This window comes from Pygocentrus nattereri, chromosome 13 (genome assembly GCF_015220715.1).
Source record: "Pygocentrus nattereri isolate fPygNat1 chromosome 13, fPygNat1.pri, whole genome shotgun sequence".
In the NCBI taxonomy this organism is placed as follows: domain Eukaryota; kingdom Metazoa; phylum Chordata; class Actinopteri; order Characiformes; family Serrasalmidae; genus Pygocentrus; species Pygocentrus nattereri.
The window spans coordinates 23,552,636-23,569,130 of NC_051223.1; the positions used below are offsets into that span (position 1 = coordinate 23,552,636).

The 16,495-nt window shown below is 43.3% G+C and overlaps 1 protein-coding gene across 2 annotated transcripts in view; it reads left to right on the forward strand.

The window, feature by feature from the left end:
• The first annotated feature begins 524 nt into the window (after positions 1-524).
• Positions 525-16,495, forward strand: part of acsf2 (acyl-CoA synthetase family member 2) — a 29,858-nt gene continuing 13,887 nt past the window's right edge. Inside the window, exons 1-10 of one of the 2 annotated variants that reach the window (XM_017724323.2) lie at positions 525-924; positions 3,212-3,407; positions 9,909-10,037; positions 10,126-10,179; positions 10,352-10,470; positions 11,061-11,223; positions 11,304-11,399; positions 11,753-11,904; positions 15,804-15,895; positions 16,119-16,195. In XM_017724323.2, the coding sequence (XP_017579812.1) occupies positions 815-924; positions 3,212-3,407; positions 9,909-10,037; positions 10,126-10,179; positions 10,352-10,470; positions 11,061-11,223; positions 11,304-11,399; positions 11,753-11,904; positions 15,804-15,895; positions 16,119-16,195 (1,188 nt within the window). In that variant the 5' untranslated portion in view covers positions 525-814. Of the gene's footprint in view, positions 925-1,213; positions 1,491-3,211; positions 3,408-9,908; positions 10,038-10,125; positions 10,180-10,351; positions 10,471-11,060; positions 11,224-11,303; positions 11,400-11,752; positions 11,905-15,803; positions 15,896-16,118; positions 16,196-16,495 lie in introns of those variants that run through there. The other variant, XM_037543891.1, reaches the window with a different exon arrangement.

A 16,495-nucleotide genomic window follows, 5' to 3' on the forward strand; every position in this document is an offset into this window, starting at 1 on the left:
TCCGACTGCCACATCATCTACAGACCTGAGCCATCAAGCACAGACTCTAACTTACTGACTGACAGTAGCCAGATGCCCCCTACACTTTCCCACCTCTGAGTCTGCAGATGAGCTACTGCGCTGTACTCAGTCTACGCACATTTGTGGGCTTTCCTTCGTCAGGCACACATTCAACTCATTAACTAGTGTGCTGGATCATGTAAGTTAAACTAGAGGAAACACAAAATATAAGGTCAGGACTGATCTTGGGAATCACTGCTCTGCAGTCTGCTAGCTCTCGCCTTCATAATGTACTTTCATAATAAGTCACTGATTTGACTATTGGCAGCAGTTTGAGTGTGCAGCGTCAGGAACAGCTTTCTTTAGAGCTCAAAAAGTGCGCATAACCTATGCATTTCCGATGTATTAGTCGACTTTCCATTGTTTGTAGGTTTTCAGCCCATTGCAAAACAACAAAAAAAAAGGAAATTGCGCCTCGTGCGCCCTCTGCTGTTCAGACACCACTACAGTCTCAAGATATTTGACTCCAACCCTGGTTCAAAGTTTAATTGCACACATCAGGACAGTTGGATAAGAGTGTCTTGAAAAGAACCTGAACAGAAGATCTTGCTTTTTGTGTCAGATCAGTGCATTTTGTCGGCCGCCACTTTTCTATTTTCCTTAGGATTAATTCTGCACTGGAGAGATTCACGCCTTGTAACGAGTTTGTTGCAGCACCCGAGAGCTCCACAGCTCAGATTCTGCTCCCACTTTCAGGGGTCTGCTTTCCTGGCATTTCCTGCAGTTACAGGCTTTGCAGCTTCACAGACAGAAGATGCCGCCGAATATGTTGGCAGTTTTCCGCGCCGCTGCTCTGCTGACCAAGACTGGGAGACTAGGAGTGCAGAGAGCTTGGACACCGTTTTTAGCAGCTCAGCCCAACCGGTAAGCACTGAAACAGCTGGCTGTAGACAAAAATAATGACCCCTAGTATTGCTCTGACAGAAAGCGCTGTATTGGTGACAACGCTTGTAAAATATGATGTACTACTTCTCAAAACGAAAATGAGGTGCCATGGTATTACATATAAACATTGCCTTATTTGATTGTCAACTGAGGGACTTTGGCGAACTTTCAACCCCCAGACCCCCTCCTCCATTCTCGGCAGGACTTCCTGTTTTTTGACAAATGTTTCCACATGCCTAAGGAGATGAAAGAGTTGCAGGAATTGGACTTTTGCGTTGAGACAGTTTAGTTCAAGAGTCCATATCTGTTGGCGGGAAACCGAGGGGATGTACATTTCTTTGAGGAGCTGTAGTGGGAGGACCAGGACATTGTGGGGAGGTCATGTAATGTAATGTAATGTAATGTAATGGAAGAAGGCAGTAGTTCAGGGAATGGGTAGTACAGCGGTGATAAGATTTCATGTCTGAATGCTGTGGTAGCGCCGCTAAACAACACTATTGATCTTGGATAGGAGGAGAAACTGGGATTAAAACGGTTCAAAGCCTGTCAGTCCTGTTTTTTATATGTTATTTAGGCTTCATGTTCTCACGCATTTTAGCGTTCATAGAATCGCACGTTATGTAAAAAAAGACGTTTAAATGGAAATTACAACCATTTTTGACTGCAGGGCTAAATTAGTTAGATATTAACAAATTCAGGTGCGAGGAGCATTTCATGCCACAGAAAGCGACCTTACAGAAAGTATTAGGCCTGCAAGAAATAGTTAGAAATGTGCCTAGCTACGACGAGGCTCTGGAATAAAATCTGGCCATGGCAGACACATATAGGCAAAATAGCCCCAAAGAAAACTGATTTACAGATTTACCACTTGTTTTATCCATATCAACTAATGGTGGGCAACATATTTCACCTTTACCATGACAAATTGCGTCACATTAACACTTTTCTGAGCATATTGTGGATAAGTCCTGAAGGGATGCTGACTCACTACATGTTTCATTACAAAGTGAGAATAATTATGCCTGTTTTAGTGGAGGCAGCACTGAACACTGAATAAAAATCATTATGGTTGTAGTTGTGATGTTTGTGGTGTATCATGAAAATGTCTTGAATCTTATAGTATTTTTCGCCATATCGCCAACCCCTATTATCAGACTCACATATGAAAACTAAGACCACATGTATGTTCACTGGTTTTGGGATAGAAAATAAAATGACTGTATTGTAAACATTGCAACCTCTAGTTCCTATCACCACCATCACAAAGAAATCTAGTTGGCAAGTTTCTATTTATGTTTCACCTGTTGAATTACACAGAAATTGGATTTTTTAAAAAAGATAAACATTTAAGATAAAGTTGATTTCAAACAAATATTTGATCAGAAGCTTTGATAAAATATTACATCATATTATGTATTGAGTATCAATTATATCAAGTTGAATAGCTTCAACACTACGCATGTTTAGTCCTGTGAATTTCTTTACATTTCTGTCAAATTCCTTTCCAATCTATTTAGTTTTAGGCACCTTAAAAACATTTGATTAAAAAAGCTATTTATTTGGACAGTAAACATTTGCTTGCTCAAAACTCTGTGATAAATGCAAACAATGTTAACACTAAGAAGTAGTGATTTTACATATGTCAAAGGTTATGTTTAAGCATTTCCAAGTCTCTCCTCATGGCAGGCCAGCATTACTTGTAGTCATCATCCCAAACCTGGTCAGACTAATGAAACCTAACTCAAATAAAATCAGGAATGCTGTCGATGAAATTTAACAAATTCAGATGATGGCTGGGGGTGTCGAGGAGACATCTGGGACCAAATCTGAGTTGTTAAAACCAGATCATGAGATAGCAGTGACTTAAAATAAAAAAAATTAGAAAGAAAATTGTGTTTGTTCATTTGCATTTATTCTAATGATATATGCACAAAAAGTGTTTAAATAACGTGATTATGTGCCTAAGTCTTTTGCAGAGGTGCTGTATATCACCATAAATGGGTTTCAATTGATCCTAAGTGAAATTTTGAATCTCTAGAATTCAAATTTTCTGTAGATCCTGTTTTCCTGAAGATGCTAGGTTTTTAAAGGCTCATAAACTGAGACTTAAACCTATCACTAACATAGCTGCTCTCACAAGAAATTCCTTTTGTCCCATTTCTGTCTTATGTTCTTGTCTTTAAACAGTTCATGCTGCACATTTTAATAATGTCAAGTCCTGATATATGAGGTAATATTCATCTTTCTCATTTTCTCCTTCATCTAGTGCCATCCATGCAGACAGTCCACCCAATGTACCAACCCTAACTACCAGCTATGCCCATGGTGTCTCCTCTTTCTCCCTGCAGTCTTTAACTGTGGGAAAGGCCCTGCAGGTCACAGCGGAGCGGTGGCCTGACCGTGAGGCTGTGGTGTTCGTGCAGAGTGGAATTAGGAAGACCTTTGCTCAGTTCCAACATGATGTGAGTGTGTTGCTTCTGTTTGATTAGGATTCTGGCCAGAGCACTTTTTTTTAATGAGAAAACAAGCTCATTAGGACTAGTTACTCTTTACAGTTCTCTGAACACAATCAAATTAGTTATATGCAATATTGTCCACTCTGCAGCCATTTTGGCACTCCCTCTGCCTGGACAGGCTTCCAGTCGAACAATACCAGGCTCCTGTGCTTAAATTCAAAAGTAAACCTTCAATAGTGAGCATAAAAATAGGGCCAAGTACCTATAATTGTGAGCATGTGAAACAGGAATGATTTCATTTTATTTATTACCCTGCCCCCCCACCCCTGGGGACAAGTGAGTGGAACTTCACTACAACAGAAATGTTAAAAATACAGCCCTGTAACCTGAGGATCATTCAGCATGTACTCTTAACTTCCTGTCAGATCATGACCTTGGATTCATGCTACCTGTGATGCCACAGCTCCTAATAAGATTCTGTTGTGATTTCTGTGTTGAGACACAGTGTTTTACAGCATGACCTTTGCTTAGCTTTTTGTTTCATCGCTGTTACCACAGTAATATGGATATTCTTTTAATTTATCTTATAGTTTAACCTTGTTAAACGCCGAGTGCACTGGACATCAAGACAATTTGGCACAGATGGATATTTCACTCTTCCGGTTCAGCTTTCATTCATTAAGCAATCTTGTCCAATACAGTTGTGCTCATAATGCTCCTGCTTATTATTCACTTATTAATAGATATTTGAAAAGATGCAGATTGTCTTTTAACTAGAGGCGGTTTTAAAGTAGTGCTGTAAAAATTCAGTGTTCTAAAATGCAACTACCCCTACACACATTTCTAAATAATGTCTGCTTCATACGATTACTTAATAAACCCAGTTTATTCTGGTATCTAGAATGCCAGCTGATTCTTGGAGCCACATAATGGTGCTTTGTTTGAACGTTTGGTCCTGGTTACACAAGGACTCGAAAGACAAAGATTTGTATTCTATTTGGAGTCTTCTTCTTCTTCTTCTTCTTTCGGCTGCTCCCTTTAGGGGTCGCCACAGCGGATCATCCTCCATCTTGCCCTATCCACTGCCTCCTCTACTTTTACACCAACCATCTCCATGTCCACCTTCACTACATCCTTAAACCTTCTCTGAGGTCTACCTCTTCTCCTTCTACCCGGAAGCACCATCTCCAACATTCTTTGACCAATATATCCACTTTTCCTCCTCAACACATGTCCAAACCATCTCAACCTGGCCTCTCTGGCTTTATCTCCAAACTGCTCCGAAAATCTCAGCATCTTCATCTCCGCCACCTCCAGCTCAGCCTCCTGTCTTTTAGACAGAGCCACAGTTTCCAAACCATACATCATAAGCACCCTACACTATACCAATAAGAGTCCTTGGGCAAGACTCCTAACACTACCTTCGCCTACTTGTGTAAAAATGATCAAACTGTAAGTCGCTCTGGATAAGAGCGTCCACCAAATGCTGTAAATGTAAACAAAGTTTACACAGATATGGGAGCTTTGGGTTAAAGTTCATCTGGGTTACAACACATCAGGGAGCAGAGGGAAATCAGAGTGCTGATATAGTAGCTGTGCGAGTTGAGAACGAGGGCCCTGTGATTAAGGCAGAAGCACGAACATTTTCTGTGTGTATTAAAGCCCGTCAGAGTAGGAACAGAGGATCTTCTTCTTCTTTCGGCTGCTCCCTTTAGGGGTCGCCACAGCGGATCATCCTCCATCTTGCCCTATCCACTGCCTCCTCTACTTTTACACCAACCATCTCCATGTCCACCTTCACTACATCCATAAACCTTCTCTGAGGTCTACCTCTTCTCCTTCTACCCGGTAGCTCCATCTCCAACATTCTTTGCCCAATATATCCACTATTCCTCCTCAACACATGTCCAAACCATCTCAACCTGGCCTCTCTGGCTTTATCTCCAAACTGCTCCACCTTCACTGTCCCTCTGATCTGCTCATGTCTAATCTTGTCCATCCTTGTCACTCCCAACGAAAATCTCAGCATCTTCATCTCCACCACCTCCAGCTCAGCCTCCTGTCTTTTAGACAGAGCCACAGTCTCCAAACCATACATCATAGCAGGACGCACTACTGTCTTGTAAACCTACCCTTTCACTCTTGCTGCTATCCTTCTGTCACACATCAGCCCTGACACCCGTCTCCACCCACTCCATCCTGCCTGCACCCTCTTCTTCACCTCTTTTCTACACTGTCCATTGCTCTGGATGGTTGACCCAAGATATTTGAAGTCATCCACCTTTACGACCTCTACTCCTTGCATCTTCACCTTTCCACCTGCCTCCCTCTCATTCACACACATGTATTCCGTCTTGTCTCTACTGACCTTCATTCCTCTCCTCTCCAGTACAAACCTCCACCTCTCCAGATTCTCTTCCACCTGCTCTCTACTCTCACCACAGATTACTATGTCATCTGCAAACATCATGGTCCATGGAGCCTCCTGCCTGACCTCATCTGTCAACCTTTCCATCACCATTGTAAACAAGAAGGGGCTCAAAGCTAATCACTGATGTAACCCTACCTTCACCTTGAAACCATTTGTCACTCCAACTGCACACCTCACCACTGTCTCACTATCCTCATACATGTCCTGCACCACCCTAACATACTTTTCAGCTACACCTGACTTCATCATACAGTAACACAGTTCCTCTCTTGGCACCCTATCATATGCCTTCTCTAGATCCACAAAGACACAATGTAGCTCCTTCTGACCTTCTCTGTACTTCTCTACCAACACTCTCAACGCAAAAATTGCATCTGTGGTACTCTTTCTGGGCATGAAACCAAACTGCTGCTCACTGATCTGAACCTCTCGCCTTAGCCTTGCTTCAACAACTCTTTCCCATACCTTCATGGTGTGGCTCATCAACTTTATACCTCTGTAGTTACTGCAGCTCTGCACATCACCCTTGTTCTTAAAAATGGGGACCAGTACACTACTTCTCCACTCATCAGGCATCCTCTCACTCTCCAGGATTTTGTTAAACAACCTGGTTAAAATGTCCACTGCCTTCTCTCCTAAACATCTCCATACCTCCACAGGAATGTCCTCTGGACCAACTGCCTTTCCATTCTTCATCCTTTTTAAAGCTGCCCTCACTTCCACCTTACCAATTCTCTGCACTTTCTGATCCACTATCTCTCCCCCCATTGTCCTCCTCTCTCTCTCATTTTCCTCATTCATTAGTTCTTCAAAGTACTCCTTCCATCTACTCAACACTCTCTGTTCACTCACTAGTACATTTCCCTCTCTATCCTTTATCAGCCTAACCTGCTGTACTTCCTTAACAGCTCTATCTCTCTGTTTAGCCAAATGATACAAGTCCTTTACTCCTTCTTCACTGTCCAGCCTCTCATACAGCTCATCATAGGCCTGAGCCTTTGCCTTTGCCACCATTCTTTTCGCTATGCGACTAGCCTCACAGTACTCCTGCCTACTTCCTTCATCTCACTGGTTATACCACTTTTTCTTAGCTGCCTTCTTCTTCTGAATACTCTCCTGGACTTCCTCATTCCACCACCAACTTTCCTAGTCTTCTTTCCTCTGACCAGACAAAACACCCAACACATTTTTGCCAGTTTCTCTCACCACCTTAGCTGTAGTTTCCTAGTCCTCAGGTAGCTCCTCACTGCCCCAGGGGCCTGTTGCAATTTTTCCCTGAACTGCCTGCAACTAGGCCTCTCACGATAACAAAATTTTCAGAACGATATATTGTCCCAGAAATTATTGCGATAAACGATAATATTGTCATTTTAAAGTGCCATTATAGAATTTTTTCTTGCTTCTGGGCTCCCCAAAGGAGCTTTAAGACAATGTGCCACAATAATAATATAGTAGCATAATAATACAATTACACCACTTTAACGTGAAATGAACTTTTTTATTATTAAGAACAGACATTTGGCTTCCAATATGAAAATATTTTAATATCCCAAATAAATAAAACAAATAAAATACAACCACACTTGGGCTCTGTGGATTCTGAGAAAATTGCACAAAATATTAAACAGACCTTTATAACAAAATAAACTCTTTAACAAAAAGTGCAAAAGAATGGCATTGCAACATTAAGTAACAACATAAATATTAAAGTAACATTTACATTAATTCAACTTTTTTAAACTCTGAACATAACACAAAGGTACTTGGAGTCTCTCTTATCTGACCATATATGTATATTCTATAAATCACAGTGATACGAATCACAAATTCACAAAAAGTTTATAAATGTTTGCTTTTCGACCGTATTTAACGGCAGCATCTCTTTGGCTATATCTGTGAGTGTGCACCATTTTGCGGGTGCGAGAGAGCAGCACTGCGTGACTTTCTGAAATCTAATGTAGTTGCGGTTTATTCTCATGTAAACAAATTTGCGCGGAAACCCAATGGCCAATTATCGACATCGGCAAAAATGATCGCGGTTAAAAAAATTAGCGTACGATAAGTCGATAATGTAATTATCGCGACAGGCCTACCTGCAACCATCCTCCTCTTTCAGCTTCCACCATCTAATCTTTGGCTCTGTCTTCACCCTCTTCCTCTGCTTTGTTTCTAATCTCATTCTACAGACAACCACCCTTTGCTGCCTTGCTACACTTTCCCCTGGTACCACTTTACAATCTCCAATCTCCTTTAGGTGGCATCTCCTGCTAAGGATATAATCCACCTGTGTGCACCTCCCTCCACTCTTGTATGTCACCCTGTGTTCTTCCATCTTCTGAAAATACGTGTTCACCACAGCCATTTCCATTCTCTTTGCAAAATCTACAACCATCTGACCTTCGGCAATTCTGTCTTTCACACCATACATACCCAACACCTGTTCATCCCCTCTGTTCCCTCCACTAACATGTCCATTGAAGTCTGCACCAATCACTAATCTCTCCTCTCTAGGGACACCATCTACCACTTCATCCAGCTTACTCCAAAATTCCTCTTTCTCCTCTAACTGACAACCAACCTGTGGTGCATATGAACTGACCACATTCAAAATTACACTATCAACCTCCAACTTCAGGATGAAGTGATCCTGTCTGACACTTTACATCCAGAACACTTTTCACAAGCTGTTCCTTTAGGATTATCCCTACTCCATTTCTCTTCCTCTCTACACCATGATAGAATGAATCAACCTCCAATGTTCCTGGCCTTGCTTCCTTTCCATCTGGTCTCCTGGACACACAGAATATCTACCTTCCTTCTCTCCATCATGTCTGCAAGCTCTCTGCCTTTACCAGTCATTGTCCCTATGTTCAGAGTCCCTACTCTAACCTCCACACTCCTGCCTTTCCTTCTCTCTCGCTGCCTTCTAACCCGCCTTCCTCCTCTCCAACCTTGTTGGTCTTCGACCTACAGTAGTCCAATTTCCACCGGCACCCTGCTGGTCAACAGCACCGTATGCATCATGTTAACCCGGGCCTCGACCGATCCAGTATGGCAATCATATTTGTGATCCGCATGATAGTTGTGGCAAGTTTTACGCCGGATGCCCTTCCTGACGCAACCCTCACCATTTATCCGGGCTTGGGACCGGCGCCAGAAGTACACAAAGTACACCCCTAATGGCTGGTTTGTATTCTATTTGGAGTGATTACCCTTTTTTTAAAGGCTTCTCTGCTATGCATTAATTGTGTCTTGTTTTTTTGATAAGCACATTTTTAATTAATTCGGTTGTACATCTTCCCTCTTTTACATTTTTTTCCACACAATTTTTTTAACATTGCACAACTATAAAAAGAGTTATGGATACATATTTATTTTATTTTATTTTATTTTTTTCCTTTTTGTCTAGTGCAGTTATATCTTCAAAAACACAGAACAGGTGTGTGTCCTGGAGGCAGTCCATGTATCTTGGCATCCTCTCATTGTCCATAAACAGTTCCTCAGGGATCAATAACCAAATTATTCCTTAAACATAAAAGAATCAAATAGATATGTTTCAGAGTAAATCACACAGTGCTTTTCTTTACATGAGGAAAAAATAAATAATGAATACATTTACTTGTGTATACATACATACAGAGGGAATTGTTTCATTTAAATGACATGTATTGAAAACAAGTGTGTGGTTACTGAGGACCATTTAATCAAGAATACGTCTGATCTCAATTATGGATACACATTTATATGCATTTATATGCATAAATGAATTGCTTTTAAGAGCTTTCTTTTTTTAGTAAGGTGTTTTAGATTCTTTGAAAGGCTGTGTACAAGACTGTTTTTTTTTTATTGTTTTGCCCTGTTAAGACCTCTTGACTGGCTGTCAGAATAAAAGTCAGATTACACAATGACTAATGTAATATTGACTAGTGCTGAAGGTCACTGGGCCATTAACATATAACAGCTCTTCTAAGAACCTCATAATCTTTTTTTTCTAGATCCTTGAAAGTAAAAGTCTTAGTAAGAAGCAGTATGTAAAGATTCATGCTCATATTAAGGGTTTAAATGTTTTAATGCAGGTGGATCAGGCAGCAGCAGGTCTTTTGGCTCTGGGCCTGAAGAAAGGAGACCGATTAGGGATGTGGGGACCCAACACGTATGAATGGCTTCTAATGCAGTTTGCCACAGCCAAGGCTGGTATCATTATGGTATGTTTACTGTGTTACCCTGTAAAACCTTTGTTCACTGTTTGTGTGCAGCAAAGTATCTCTATTGCTTTTTTTTGTTCTCTAATAGGTGTCAGTGAATCCAGCCTATCAACCGCAAGAGCTGGAATTGGCATTGAAAAAGGTACCGCTTTTGATCATTTGGCCTTGTTAACAGCATTGAAACTCTTAGTTAAACCTCTGCTCTTTAGCATTTGAATGTGTTTGTGTATGTGTATAAAACTTACTTATTAATCCATTTCGTTTGTTTTTGTGATCAGGCTCCTCTAAGACACATATCTTCTCCCTTTGGTTAGGTCCAGTGCAAAGCAATTGTATGTCCCACACAGTTTAAGACACAGAGATACTGTGACATGTTGAGGCAGCTCTGCCCTGAGATGAATACTGCCCCTCCTGGAGGGATAAAGAGTTCCAGGTGCAAAAAACACCGGCATAGAAGTACAGACCATTCACTCATGACACATTCACAGTACACAACATATTTTGGCATCAGTGCAAGATAAACATATGGACAATCACTGTATAGTTTACTTTTAGTTTAAAGTCCAGCAAGATTGCATTACTGCACCAATGGAGATAAAAACTTCTAAACTAAAGTTCACTGGAGCATTAACATATTGTTATTGTCATAAAAATCCCAACCATTTTCTCTGTTCTTTACATTTAATGAGGAATGGACCAATAAAAATGTTACATTAGTACATTAATATTGATATTTGAAATGTTACATTTCCTTTATTTTCTGTCAGTTTTCTCTGAGCTTAGCTGAACACACATCTGAAAAGTGCTGTTTTGATTATCTAATGATGTTTAAATTGTTAAACTATCTGTTGAAACTCTTTTTAGGTTCAGGGTTAGATATACATCATTTTAGGATTAGATTTAGGATTTAATAAGACACATCAAATCTCTTATTGCATTGTATTTGAGGTGCATGATTGAAGCACATAAGTGTGATTTATGAGTTATATTGTCATGCTTTTGTATCACCTTTGATGTGCTTAGATTCTCAGAACTGAGTACGGTTATTGTGCTGGACAGTCAGCAGCCTGGGACATTTCACTGGAATGATCTAATGCAGGCTGGGAGCAGCGAACACTACCAGCAGCTGCAGGACATCCAGAAGCAGCTGTCCTTTGACGATCCTGTTAACATCCAGTTCACATCGGTACTGAAAAGTATTGGCTAACCAGTATGTATAACTTAGAAAAATGCAATATCAAAAGTGTTGATCTTGTCCGATTCCAGGGAACTACTGGAAGTCCAAAAGGAGCTGCCCTGTCTCACCACAATATCGTCAACAATGCCTACTTCATGGGCCTGCGTGTGGGATTTGAGTGGAGGGTGAGTATGTGCTTTTGGCCTGTGTTGAACTCTAGATGTGTAATTATGTTATAGTGTAACAAATTACCATCCTCATCACTTTATCTAAATAGCACCTTTCCTTTGCTCAAGTATTCTTTACAAACATAAAACATGAATGCATTAAACAGGAGGTACACAATTAATTGGTATGTATATTGTATTGTGTAGAATGGTCTCTTATTTATACCTTAAAAACTGTTGAAACTACATTTTTAGTCCTAAAATTCTATTATTCGGTCTGTAAAACATTTTACTGTATTTTAACACAGAATGCAGTTCTACTGTATCTGCATAATTTATTTAGCTTTATTATTTGACCCTGTTCCCCTCAGAAAGATGTTCGGGTGTGTTTGCCAGTGCCACTGTATCATTGTTTTGGTTCAGTGGGTGGGGGGATGGTGATGGCAGTGCATGGAATCACGCTGGTCTTTCCCTCCACTGGATATGATGGACGTGCTAACCTGGCAGCCATACAGACAGAGAAGTAGGCCTACATGCTTGTCTTTCTTAGTGTTTTTATTTATAGCATGTGTATTGCTTGTATTTATGCCAGCCAGTTTTCTTAGAACTAATCCTTTCAGATATGAGCATGACTGATATTGTATGTTGGGGTTTTCTCCGGTGGACGAGAGGGTAGCTTCCCTACGCCTTCGGGTTGGAGAACGGGTCCTGACTGCTGTCTGTGCTTATGCACCGAACAGCAGTTCAGAGTATCCAGCCTTCTTAGAGTCCTTGGGAAGGACGCTTGAAAGTGCTCCTCCTGGAGACTCTATTGTCCTATTGGGGACTTCAACGCTCACGTGGGCAATGACAGTGTGACCTGGAGCGGTGTGATTGGGAGGAATGGCCTCTCTGATCTGAACCCGAGTGGTGTTCAGTTTTTGGACTTTTGTGCAAACCACAGTTTGTCCAACACGAACACCATGTTTGGACACAAGGATGTCCATAAGTGCACATGGCACCAGGACACTCTAGGCTGCAGTTCAATGATTGCCTTTGTAGTCGTGTCATCGGACTTGCGGCCATGTGTTTTGGACACTCGGGTAAAGAGAGGAGCTGAGCTGTCAACTGATCACTGGTGGTGAGATGGATCACGTGGTGGTGGGAGATGCCGGTCAGACCGGGCAAACCCAAACGTATAGTGAGGATTTGCTGGGAACGTCTGGCAGAATAACCTGTCAGATTGATCTTCAACTCACACCTCCGTCAGAACTTTGACCAGATATCGGGGGAGGTGGGGGACATCGACTCAGAATGGACATGTTCCGTTCCTCCATTGTTGAAGCGGCTGACTGTAGCTGTGGCCTTAAGGTAGTTGGTGCCTGTCGGGGTGGTAATCCTCGAACCCGGTGGTGGACACCCCAGGTGAGAGACACCGTCAAGCTGAAGAAGGAGTCCTACCAGGCATGGTTGGCCTGTGGGACGCCAGAGGCAGCTGACAGGTATCGACAGGCCAAGCGATCTGCAACTTCAGTCGTCGCCAAGGCAAAAACCCAGTTGTGGCAGGAGTTTGGTGAGGCTGTCATGGCCTCACTCGTCTCCTGACGACTGTCTGTCCCTCAGTTTTTACTGCACTTTAGACATTCAGGGCTTTTCAGGGGACAGTGTAGATGGACACCACAGACCAGTGGCCCGGTGCTTAGCCCATGTTTGCCCACACACCTGTCCCCCCAATTTTAACTACACCATAGTGTCACACACTACCCCACATTCATATACACCAACTCCTGCACTCAACACTTCACTGGGGGTGGAAGGGTGGGAAGGTCATCCCTCACCCGTTTCCTGCTCACTGCTGGGACGGGGGGTTGGACGCCGGTGCGGGGGCTGGGCCAGGGGCATTCCTGGCGTCCTGGGGTTGCTGCCCGGGCCCCCGCCGCCCCCACCGCGGAGGGTGGCCTATACGGCGGTGCCGGTCATGTGGCATTGTATGGTTGGGTGGGTGTGGGCGTCTGTGTGCCCGCGCGCATTCTTCCCTGGTGTGCGCCCTCGGACTTGTGTGCAGCCGTGCATGTTCTTCCCATGTGTGCGCCCTCCCGCACATGTGCACGTTCGTCCCATGTATGCATCCATATACAAACCGGTACTAGGTGTGCTTTCCATTCGCCCCCACCTCATCTAGGGGGACCGGGGGGGTGTATATATGGGTGTGTGTTTGTACATATTGGGGTGATATGTGTATGTATATGTATGTAGGAGTGTGTATAGGTGTGGAGGTATGTGTGCGTAGGTGTATGTATAGGGGTGGATGAATATATGGGAGTGAAAGTATGTAGGTGTATATATGGTCGAGGATGTATATATGAGACTGAGTGTATGTGAGGACAGCTGGTTCTGGGTCCCCCCGACCCCGAATCCCCCATTGCTGTCCCCGGTCCTCTCCCGGCTGCTCCCCTGTGGTTGCCACTTCACCCCCGGATGGGGGACGCCTTGGGGCTTCAGGGCCTGGCCTGGTACTCCGGCGTGACGGTTGGCCCGCTCCCCTGGGTGGTTGGGCTCCTGGGCGGCTCGGGGCCACTCGGCGGGGATGGGGCCCTGCTGGGTGGTGGGTAGTTCTCGGGCGTATGAGGCGCTGGGTCCCCGCTGCTGCCTCGTGATGGGGGGGGGCATCCTGGGGGCAGCTCTGGTTCCTCTGGTTCCCCTGGACCTGCGCACCGTGGCTGGGGGGGTGCTGTCCGGAGTCCCCTTCTCCCTTCCGCTGGGGTGGGCATGCAGGGATCACTGGGAGATGCGGCCCAGGGTCTCCACTGCTCCTGGGGGGGCCGCGGCGGGCGGGATTCCCTGGTCTTTCTCTGCCTTCCTCTGGCCTCTGGGGAGATGTTGTCACAGCTTTCTGTCCTCGCTATTGAGTGCATCTTGTGACAGATTTATACTGTACTGCACAAACACACACACCCACACCCTCACCCACATACATCACAGTCATTTGTGCAGTATTTCCAAGTGCTGTACGTCTCAGGTACACTTTCTTCTCTTTTCTCAGGAGCAGCAGTTGGTGAACCATCGCCGTGGCATTTGCGCTGTGTTTTTTTTTCTGCCCTTTTGTTATTTCCCTTTTTTACCCCCCCCCCCCCCTCTTTATCTCTTCTCCCTTCTTTACAGATTCCCCTGGCCTGTCAAGTCTGGCATGATGTTGACACATTTCATTAAAATATCAAATGTATAAACAAAATGAAATTAAATAACTAAAAAATAAATAAATAAATATAGAAACACTAACAAGATGAGCCTATAATCTATAGTGCTCATTTTGGAAAAGTAAATTTGTTTGGCACAGTAACGCAGTCTGACCATAATTCTGATTGCAAATCTGCCAGACAAGACAGGCAAAAAAAAAAAAAAGGAGTTTGGTGAGGCCTTGGAAAGTGACTTTAAGTCGGCTCCGAAAAGATTCTGGCAAACCGTCAGGCAACTCCGAAGGGGAAACCAGTGTGCCATTAGCACTGTATATAGTGGAGATGGTGTGCTGCTGACTTCGACTGAAGACGTCAGGGCTGCCCTTTGTCACAGATTCTATTCATAATTTTTATGAATAGAATTTCTAGGCGCAGTCAGGGGACGGAGGGTGTCTGGTTTGGTGACCTCAGGGTCACATCACTGCTGTTTGCAGATGATGTCGTCCTATTGGGGACATCAGACCTGAACTTCAGCTTTCGCTGGATCGGTTTGCAGCCGAGTGTGAAGTGGCCGGGATGAGAATCAGTACCTCTAAATCCGAGACCATGGTTCTCAGGCGGAAAAGGGTGGAGAAGCCAAAATGAGTTTCCTCCGCAGGGTGTCTGGACTCTCCCTTAGAGATAGGGTGAGAAGTTCGGTCATCCGGGATGGACTCGGAGTAGAGCCCCGGCTTCTTTACGTCGAGAGGAGCCAGTTGAGGTGGTTCTGGCATCTGGTTAGGATGCCTCCTGGACGCCTCCCTCGTGAGGTGTCACAGGCAAGTCCACCAGGGAGGAGACCCCTTGGGAAGACCCAGGACACGATGGCGTGACCATATTGCCCGAGCTGGCCTGGGAGCACCTCGGAATCCCCCCGGAGAGCTAGTGGAAGTGGCTGGGGAAAGGGAGGTCTGGGCCTCATTGCTTACTGCCCCCACGACCCGAGCCCCGGAGAAGCGGAAGATGATGAATGGATGGATGATATTGTATAGTGTTTGATTTGCATTTAAACTTTTATTACATTTTGAAAATGTAATATCTAGTTCGTGTTATTCAAAAAGAAGCATTAAAATGATTTGGCAGGGATAAAAATCTCTCACTTTGTAAATGTTGAAATGTTTCCCATGACAACTGCAGCTATTTTGTGTACTTACATAATCTGTAATGCCTTCTGTTATTGTACTAAGTTATTAGAATTTTGCTTATCATAATGCTTCTACCTATGCAGGTGCACATTTGTCTATGGTACTCCTACTATGTACGTAGATATGCTAGGTCAGCCTGACTTGGCCGAGTTTGACCTGTCATCTATTAAATCTGGTGAGTTTTTAATGCCTAGGATCTGGCATTGACTGGTTGACCAGTTTGCATGGTTTTCTTCCAGTAAGGCTTAGTTGCCATATCTGTATCATTGTAGTTTGACTGACTGTTATATTTACAGCAACTGTGCATGCATGTCTGTAGTACACAGGGACATAGGATATCATGCTGTGTGTTGCAGCAGGTTCCATGTCAGTTCTTAACTGTACTTTTTGTATGACAGGAATTATGGCTGGCTCTCCCTGCCCTGCTGAAATAGTAAAGAATGTGATCAAAGTCATGGGCATAAAGGATATGGTGGTGAGTACAGACTCCAGCTCTAGAAATAGAGGATTATGAATGAGAATTTTTTCATCGGCTAATCCAACTTAAAATTTTATGAGAGAGAAGTTTTAAGAGGACTCTACAGCAGATCACTAGAGGGAGACAAATAGGTATTTATAGATGATGAAAAAAAGGAAATAAAATTGACCTTTGATTATTTTATTAGAGAATACTTTTTTGATATAAGTGCATTTAAGCTGAAATTCACCTTAAACTAAATGTGAAAACATTTAGTTTTTTTTACTTTAACTTTTACTGATTACTAGTGTGGACGAA